Source organism: Equus caballus, chromosome 7 (assembly GCF_041296265.1).
Source record: "Equus caballus isolate H_3958 breed thoroughbred chromosome 7, TB-T2T, whole genome shotgun sequence".
Lineage (NCBI taxonomy): Eukaryota > Metazoa > Chordata > Mammalia > Perissodactyla > Equidae > Equus > Equus caballus.
The window spans coordinates 76,534,807-76,544,952 of record NC_091690.1 but is presented as its reverse complement, the minus strand read 5'-3'; the positions used below and the strand labels follow the sequence as shown (position 1 = coordinate 76,544,952).

The 10,146-nt window shown below is 37.2% G+C and overlaps 1 protein-coding gene across 1 annotated transcript; it reads left to right on the top strand.

Moving 5' to 3' along the window:
* The first annotated feature begins 1,582 nt into the window (after positions 1-1,582).
* Positions 1,583-2,527, top strand: OR51A42C (olfactory receptor family 51 subfamily A member 42C). The gene has a single exon (NM_001391391.1). It carries the CDS (start codon positions 1,583-1,585, stop codon positions 2,525-2,527), a length of 945 nt encoding a protein of 314 aa, NP_001378320.1.
* Positions 2,528-10,146: the final 7,619 nt, after the last annotated feature.

Genomic DNA, 10,146 nt, shown 5'->3' with positions numbered 1-10,146 from the left:
GACCTTACACTAAGCATGACAGGGACTGAAATAATGAATAAGGGTCAGGGCTGAGTTCTTGGAGCTGGTGAGGAAGGAGGGAAGATAGGATTCACAAAGCTATAAGGTAGGGGAGGCAGAGAAATGGGCACAGAAGGAGTTACAAAACTATAGCTACGAGAGTGTTGGGAGAGAATTTACCAACACTGGCAATGACCAGACAAATATTCACGGAGGAGGGCACCATCAACCATAAGGCCTGAAATATGAATCGAATGGGTATGTTCACACATTTTGGGCAACCCATGGGAGCTGAGAAGCTGTGGTTCATGTTTGGATAACAGAAAATAGACCAGTCTGTGTATCTTAAGCTGTAAGGAAGGAAATATTGAGAACTGAGACCAGAAATCTCAATTTAGCACTGAAAGCAGAAGGTCTTTAATCTAGGCTAATGAGTTTGATATGGTTTCCTTGGTAATGAAGGAGGATGCAAGGTTTCTAGACAGTATGGTGCCATTTTTAGATTTGACTTTAAAAAATATTATTTCTATTCCAGATTAGAAAATGAAATAGAGAGAGGCATGAGATTTATTAGGAGGCTGTCATTATGGTACAAGAATGCAGTTTCTTGAGGCCAAAGTGTGAGACTGCAGGTGGAAGGAAATAGAGAAAGAGGCACTTTGGAGCCAACATTTTCATCGATTGTTATGTGGTTTAACATAGTAGTAAAATAAATGAAGTGTCAAAGTGATGTTTTAATTTTGAGTCTCAATATTAAGCAAAATGATATTATTATTCAATTAAATGGAGAACAGAGATGAGAAGGAGTTTCATGGTCAAGAGGATGATTATTAATCCAGTGACTTTCAGTAGGTAGGTGCTATTCAGTTCTGAAGAAATGACTAAGAAATGACTTTCAGTAAAGTTAATTATTCGGGAAGAAAAGTGGTGTCATGAGTTAAACTGAAAGAAGAATAAAAAGATGAGTGGAAATATGGGAGTCTAGAGCATCTTGATGAATGTCTGGAAGGTGATCTCCATGGATGAATATCTTTCTCTCCATCTATCTTCTGTCTGCATGAATGAATGGAAGAGCTGAGAGACTATATAGACATAGGAAAGCTGGGGAGTCATGATGAGGCGGTAAATGTTCAGTAGCATAAGAATGGAAAGAGGAAAATTAGATGGGTTGATGAATAGGTGGAATACTCAGAAAGAGGGGAGAATAATCAAGGAAGGAGTGATCAGGAGAGTTTTTTTCCTTAGGTCTTGAGCATAGTGATGTTCATAGATTGATAAGAAAAGAGTTAATAGCTTTGAGTGTGAGAAAGAGCATGGTGGCAATAGGCACAAGTGTAAAGGAAGGCAATGTGACCTGTTTAGTGAGCTGGAAAAATTGAGAAAACTAAAACAATTCCAGAAATCTTGGTGACATTGAAAAACAAGGATGAGGGATTTGGTGGAAAAGATTAATTAATGCTATAAAGTGAGGGGCTGGATAGTATCTGAGAGTCTTAAAATATTAGGTGTTGGCCATGGATAAGACTGTGTGTTTGTCTTCCTTACAGGCTAATAGTCCTAGAATCTAAGCAATAATCCCAGCATGGGAAGTAACCCCCACAACAGCTCAGAGTTGCCTCCTTTCACCCTGACAGGGCTCCCAGGGCTGGAGACCTCCCAACACTGGATGTTTCTCCTCCTTGGCACTCTCTATGTTGTCTCCATTGTGGGCAATGCCCTCATCCTTTTCATTATCAAGAAGGAGCAGAGCTTGCATCAGCCTATGTACTACTTCCTGTCCCTGCTATCAATTAACGACCTAGGTGTGTCTTTTTCCACACTGCCCACAGTACTGGCCACATTTTGTTTACACTTAAGGAAGATCAGTTTTGATTGTTGCATGGTTCAAATGTTCTTTATCCACTTCTTCTCCTTCGTGGAGTCTGGGATCCTACTGATTATGAGCTTTGACCGCTATGTGGCCATCTGTAACCCACTGCGCTATGCCACAGTGCTCACTGACACCCAAGTGGCACGCATGGGCATATCTGTAGTCATCCGCAGTTTCTGCATGGTTTTCCCACTCCCGTTGCTTCTGAAGAGGTTGCCCTTCTGCAAAGCCAATGTCCTCTCCCATTCCTATTGCCTGCATCCAGATCTGATCCGCCTGCCCTGTGGCAACATCACCGTCAATAATATTTTTGGTCTATTCATTGTTATCTCTACCTTTGGTCTGGACTCTGCACTCATTCTCCTCTCCTATATACTCATACTGCGCTCTGTACTTGCCATTGCATCTTGGGAAGAACGATTAAAGACACTCAACACGTGTGTGTCACACATGTGTGCTGTGTTCATCTTCTATGTGCCCATGGTTGGTGTGTCCATGGCTGCTCGCTATGGGAGGCATGCCCCTCAGTATGTGCACACACTCATGTCCCTTATTTACCTCTTTGTGCCTCCAATGCTCAACCCTGTCATCTATTCCATCAAAACCAAAGAGATTCGTCGGAGGCTTTGCAAAATACTACTGGGAACAAAGTTCTAACAGGAGTCATGTTGAAAGGCCAAGATTCAGATGATATTTACTGTTACTCCACAGATTTGAGACTTATTTTGATGTTTGATGACAGCCTGGTACTAGTTAAGACTCAAGCCAACAGGATTTGGTGAGGTAAATTGGGTCACACTTTAGAAAAATTATTTTCTTAATTTTCCTCTTTCTTAACCCCAAAATTTACATCCTCATAATCAGTCCCTCATTTTGTGACAATATGTTACTATTATCCTTGTTTAACATGAATCATCACAAAGGAAATTAATTCTTACTATGGAGATACTGTCATAATGGGCAAAGGATTCTTTTCTAGAAGACTATGGCAAAGGTACTTCTATTTTCAGTTCTTTCAGGAACCTCCATACAATTTTCTACAATAGATGCCCTATTTTACATTCCCAACAACAGTGTGAAAGTGAGCGAATTTCTCCAAATCCTTGCCAACACTTTTATCTTTTGATTTTTTTGATAATATCCATCTTGACAGGTGTGAGGTGATATCTCATTGTGCTTTCAATATGCATTTCCTTGATAATTAGAGATGTTGAGCATTTTTGATATATTTGTTGGCCATTTATATGTCTTCTTTGGAGAAGTGTCTATCAGCTCCATAGGCCATTGTTAAATCAGGTTATTAGTCTTTTGCTACTAAATTGTAGGAGTTCCTTATATATTTTGGAGATTAGCCCAGTATCAGACATATAGTTTGCAAATATTTTCTCCCATTCCATAGGTTGACCTTACACTCTATTGATGATTTCCTTTGCTGTGTAGAAGCCTTTTAGTTTTATGTCACCCCGTTTGTTTATTTTTCCTTTCATTGCCTGTGCTTTTGGTGTCATAACCATATAATCTAACTCAGTTTTGTGTATTTGTTCAAAAGAATTGAAATCAGGATCTCAAAGAGATATTAGCACTTCCAAGTTCATTGCAGTACTATTCACAATACCCAAGATGTGGAAACAACCTAAATGTCCATCAACTGATAAATGAATAAAGAAAATGTGGTATATACATACAATGGAATACTATTCAGCCTTCAAAAAGAAGAAAATTCTGTAATATGCAACAACATGGATGACCTTGAGGACAATATGCTAAGTGACATAAACCAGTCACAGAAAGAGAAATACAGCATGATTCCACTTATATGAGGCACAGAAAATACTCAAATTCCTAGAATCAAAGAGTGGAATGATGGTTGTAAGGGGCTAGGGGGAGGGGGAAAATGAGGGTTACTAATCAATGGCATAAAGTTTCAGTTAAGCAAGATGGATGGGCCATAGAGATCTTCTGTACAACATTGTAACCATAGTCAAAATAGTGTATTGCATACTTAAAAATTTGTTAAGAGGATAGATCTCATGTTGTGTTCTTACCATAATAAAATAAATAAAGAGATTATGTCAAAGAACATGTTAAAATTATATATATATATGACATAATAGCCATAGCTATGCACATCAATATTTATTTCAAATAACACACAAGATTCATCCAGGTTTTAAGCTGAAATAAATGTAGTTGCATATAAATTGTATTAGCTGATGTAACTTTCAGTACAACATTAACATTTGGTAAATTTTGATAATTTTTTTTTAAAACAAAAAATAGTGAATGTTAAGAAATGAAGCATTTGTATATCTTCTTTGGAGAAATCTCTGTTCAGATCTTTTGCCCATGAGTGGGGAAGGGAGGAGGGCAAAAGGGGTGATTAGGCTCACATGTGACGGGAAGGATTATAATTAGTTTTCGGCTGGTGAACATGATGTAATCTCCACAGAATTTGAAATATATTATGATGTACATCTTAAAATAAAGAAAGAAAGAAATAACCAAAAGGGGGAAAAAAAAGAAATGAAGCATTCGTTTTATTCATTATAAAAATATAAAATACGGGCCAGCCCCTGTTGGCTAGTGGTTCAATTTGGTGCACTCCGCTTCAATGGCCCTCGCCTGAGTTTGGTTCCCAGGCGTGGACCTACACCACTCCTCTGTTAGTGGCCATGCTGTCATGGCAGCTCGCATACTAAAAAGAAAAGGATAATGGGCAGCTGATGTTAGTTCATGGCAAATCTTCCTCAGAAAAAGAAAAAAAAGTGCATACAATGATTGAAAATGGTTAAAATGAAAGCACTGAATGAAGGTGAATAGGAAAGAGTGAAAATAAACTAATAACTAATCATTTAGCCAGCTCAGAAAATAGACCAAACTCTGAAAGATATACTCAAATGGAAAATAAAGCTTCAGAATCACATATACTACTAGATGGAGGTGTTTTTAAAATTGCCAGTCTATAAATAATTTGAAATCTTGAATAAACTGTTGATATGGGGAAACTATAATATATAAATGAAGAATTAACTGGTAATTGAGGAAGAAATTGAAAGTTAAGCATAATTCTACCATCTCCAACATATTATAGTACAAGTCTTTTTCTTTACTTTTGCCTGAAAATTTCAAGAAACAGATAATTCTTCTCATATTGTGTAATTTAAATCATAAACAAAATTGGAAAGCTATAGGGGCTGGCCCCATGGCCCAGTGGTTAAGTTCGCGCGCTCTGCTGCAGGCGGCCGAGTGTTTCATTGGTTCAAATCCTGGGCGCGGACATGGCACTGCCCATCAAACCACGCTGAGGCAGCATCCCACATGCCGTAACTAGAAGGACCCACAATGAAGAATATACAACTATGTACCGGGGAGCTTTGGGGAGAAAAAGGAAAAAAATAAAATCTTTAAAAAAAAAAAAATTGGAAGACTATGCAAAAGGGCAAATATAATCCTGATATGTGATATGGAAAATATTTATATTAGCAAAATCTGGTAGACTAAACACACTAATGGAAACATACGTGTAAATACTAAAAGTTGTGAATACCACTAAACAATAGAGACAAAGAATAATTGACATATCTCCTAGGACTAAAAGAATGACTAATTTTTCAGAAATTCCTCAAGAAAATTTATTATATTAATGAGTGAGATGATGAAAAGATAAATATGTAAGCAATAGTAGATTCCAGAAACAGTTTCTAATGAAACCTAAAATGCATTGTACATAAAAATAAATTAAAAATGTTTCTGTATATCTTTTTAGTGTGTTAGATAATATACTTTCTGATTAAAATAGGGAGAAACAATTTTGCTATTTTTGGCCACCATTACTTATTATTTTGAAGGAATCTTTGAGCAATATAGTGAAATTTGAGACAGAAATGAACAATTTTATCATACCCCTATCTGTAATTGGATACTAAATCCTGACAACTCTAATTAGACTTTGACTTATCCAATCTTTGCCTCTACCTTACCACTGTGGCTACTTTTTGTCATCCTTCATTATCGCCCCTCACTTCATCTTGGTAATATCCTCCAAACTGATCTTATTGTTTACTGTTCTTTTATCTCATTTTCCACTGTAAGGAGGAAGAAATATTCCTCTAACCTTCTATGTTCTTTTGGCTGGTTCAAGAATTAAATTGACATAAGACAGAGTAATAGGAGAAAATCAAACAAAGTTTACTTGCATGTGTACAAGGGAGAAACCCAGGAAAACTGGGTAACCTGCCAAAATGACCAAAGCCACCACCTTAAATACCATCTTCAGGTAAAGATAAAGGAGGATGTTGGGCTAGTGGTTTGGAACTTCAAAGGGGAGGAAGGCAATTCACATGGAGATAGAAAAGCAAATGTTTGGTAAAGAAATGTTTGCCGTGCCATGCAGAGACAATGAGACATGGAGAGGACTTTGATCAAATGAGCTTGCTAGGTTCCTCCTTGTCTACCACACTCAGTTCATATTATACTATAATGGTCTATTTTTATCGCTCCTTCCTAGAACAAGCTTTCTATCTTAAATTCTTTTAGACAGCCAGGGGGAAGGTCAAAAAGTTTCTTCCTGAGTCTTTGATTCTTAAAAATAATCAAGCCAAAGAGACCCATTTTGGAGCAGCAGACTTTGCTCCCCTACAATGTTTTAAAAAATGCGTAATTAAATTTATTATTTTATGCTTCTAATGTATTTGTCTAGAATCATACCACAGCACTTAGATATGATTCTGCGTTTCTCTAAAGGTAGCTCTCTATTTAAATCTTAAGACTTGAGGGAATGGGCTGTTTGCTAATATTAGAAAGAGTGTGAAATTTGTGCAGGGCAGAACATTGCCTTCAAAAGATCCCAACCTGTATGAACCTCAATTTATTCATTTGTAAAATTGCTACAAAAATAACCAGATGGTTGTGTATCTATAAAGTTCAGAGATATTGTATGTAAGATGGTTGGTACATTGCTTGAGTTATAATAAATACTCAGTAATGAGAACATTAACTTTTATAGTAAGAACATTATCCTCAGAACTTAACATTGTACTAATTACATAGTAGATTTCAATAAATACTTATGACTGCATAAATGAATGAATATAATCATATTATTACTATTTGTAGGTAATATAATTTGTGGATGAAAAAAATACAAATGTGGGGCTGACCCAACAGCGACCATAGTGGTTAACTTTGCATGCCCCACTTTGGTGGCCTGGGGTTCACAAGTTTGGATCCTGGACATGCACCTGTGTGCTGCTCATCAAGCCATGATGTGACAGCATCCCACGAACAAAACAGAGGAATATTGGCACAGATGTTAGGTCGGCAATGATCTTCCTCTTTTTCTTGAAGAAGATTGACAATAGATTTTAGGTCAGGACTGATTTTTCTCACACACACACAAAAAAGTTCTTAATGGGAAAGCTTTCCAAAAATTGAGAAAATTTGGCAAATAAAATAACACAAAGTAATTTCAAAAACAGAGAAAATATTTTGATTAATAATTATTCCAATTCTTAAACTTAAAAAATTAATTCTATTCACTAATACTTTAATGAAAAATTTTAAGGAAGACAACTTCAAGTATTATTCATAGGTTTAAAAATAAACTTGAACAAATGGACACAATAACATGTGTTTACTAATTGGAAAGATTAAAAAAATATTGAAGTTGTCGTTTCTTCCCAATTCAATTTACTTAATTCTGAACATTTTGGAGAATGCAACAACATGATTTTTAAATCGTTTTAGAATTCTGGTACAAGTGAGATTGTTGTTCCTTGAAAATTCTAAAAAGTTGAGCAGTGGCACTGGAGTAGAGTAAATATCCCAAATGTTAAAATATCAAGGAAAAAACAAAAAAGCTAAGCTAATTAAAATAGAAGGTACGGTAGCAGCGACAGATTTTTAGCCTAGGATAGTTTAGAAGAATGTATAAACCACTATAAAGTAATATTTCAAATAAAAGCTTTTATCAAGTAGTATTTATAGCATGCTGACAATTTTTTCTTAGAAAAAAGCATAATATTTTTGTTAAACAATCATACATCTGCATGAAAAAGTGTTTGGAAGAAATAAAGAAATTATATTAGTAGTTGTCTGGTTAGTAAGAACTGGGAAAGACTAATTTTCTATTTATCTGCTTTTCTATCTTTCTATAAAACATATACATTATGTTTTTAATAAAATGAGAGAAACAGAGAGAATGAGAGAGATGCAGGCAAATGAGATAATCTGAGAGTTCCTGGGAGGTGAGCCTCAGAGAGGAGAGGTTTGAGTGTTGGTACCAAGATGCTTTTCAATTGCTCATCTCAAGGGATAAAGATTTCTTTCCCTAGGGGAGCTATTCCCTTCCAGAGTGGCTGTGGGCTGTGGAGGGGCAATATCATCACCCATGGGGGCCTAATTCTGGGCCCCAAGAGACTCATTTCCCCTGGTGCTTATTGGGAACACACCAAACATTCACTCACCATATTCCACTTCACCAGAAACCCATACTAGGCAGAATGTTTATTCTGTAGTTAAAGGATAATCTCAGATAATTAATTTAAAACAAAATGTCAGAAAATTTATCTATGGCAGGCCTGATGTCAAGACTAGTCCCACTTGATCTCTTCATTCAACCAGATTGTCTAGATGGTCACAGACTCTTGGTAGGTGCTCAACAAATTTCATTTATTCTCTCCCTCCCAAAACCCTGATAATAAGAAATACTGTGGTCAGTGGAGATAGACACTGGGGTCTGGATCGGGATAATTATATTCAAGTTCTGATTCTGTAAACAATTTCTCTGTCCATGTCAACAAGCTTCTTACCCCTTAGACCCTCAATTTCTTCATTATAAAAGTTTGGGTGTGATACAAAATGGCCCAAAGCCTCTCCTAGTTTTAAGACCTTTGATTTAGTGTCTAGGAATCAACCTGTCCTCACAGCCCTCGGAGCCCCCAGAGCCAACTGGCTCTCCCATCTTCTATTCAAATTATTTTTTGGCAGATGAAAAGCTGGCAAGTAATTAAAGTAGCTCTTGTTTTATAAGCACTTATTACGTGATAGTATGTTTCACAGTCAACTGCGTCATTGGGTATTTGTACTCCAATTTTACAAGTGAGGAATTTGAAACTTGAACAAATTAAAATATTTTCTTAAGGACATTTACTGAGACAGGGAAGGAAGTGGTTTTGAATCCAGATCTGAACAGAGGCTGACAAACTGTCCCAGTTTGCAGCAACCAGGGGGTTTTACCCTGTGCCGGATTTTCAGTGATAAAACCAGTATAGATCCAGGCAAACCAGATGGTCACTCTAGTTGCTGTCTATGGATAATTAGGCTCCTAGTGGTTATGCTATTTTGATTATTGACGTCTACTTGGATTGTGACATTGTAAATAGAAAAAGACTTAATCTAGGAATTAGCGAGGGTGAGAGGATCTGCGTTTCAGTGCAGCTCTGTTTTTCACTTACTGGATAGATTCTTTCTGGGCCTCAGTTCTTCTTCTATAAAATAATGGACAACACAGTTCTGACTCTTAATTTCTTTAAAACCTCTAAGGGAGAGATGCTAAGGAACGGAAGAGCCACCTGCTCAAAATTTTTTCACACTTGCTGTCCCAGTCACCTCTCTGAGTCCTGGGACTTGCTGTGCCAAGGGGACTCCTATAAGGCGGCTTTACAGAGCTCAGGGCAAGAAGAGGGTAAAGAGTGTCAGTGAAGTTGTGTACAGAGTCTTCAGTTTTTCTCTAGTAGACACTTTGCCTACCTCTCTCCTCCCATCCACCACAGCTGCCCTGCGGAAGTAAGTTGGGACTTCAATTCTTCCCTCCCAGAGGTCTGTAGGAACCTCATTCATAGCTTCAAAATCCTACAGTGATTAGAGTACAAACATTTTAATGAGAAGAGGCTATTTGTGATGGAAGTGTAGAGATTTTCCTTGCACTCCACTTTGGTCCCCAAATCCGTACTCCCCATCTGTGTCTCTTGGTGCTTGAAATTCCACTATCCTGGCCTCATTCTTATAGCTTTTAACTCGGGTTCCCAGCATGTATACACCCAGCTAGGAATCTTCTGAAGCTCTTGTCCAGTGTGAATGATTCAGTGTGATTAACTTATACTCCAATATTCTCATTGGGAGGTGGATAAAAAGCAAAAGAAGAGATGTTTTGTTTGGGATCCAAAAGTGGGAAGATGGTATAGAAAGAGGATCAGGGGACATCAGCCCCTAAATATCCCTCTTCATTACCAATTTATTGGTTCCCATTTATTCACTGTATATCTGACACCAGGGTC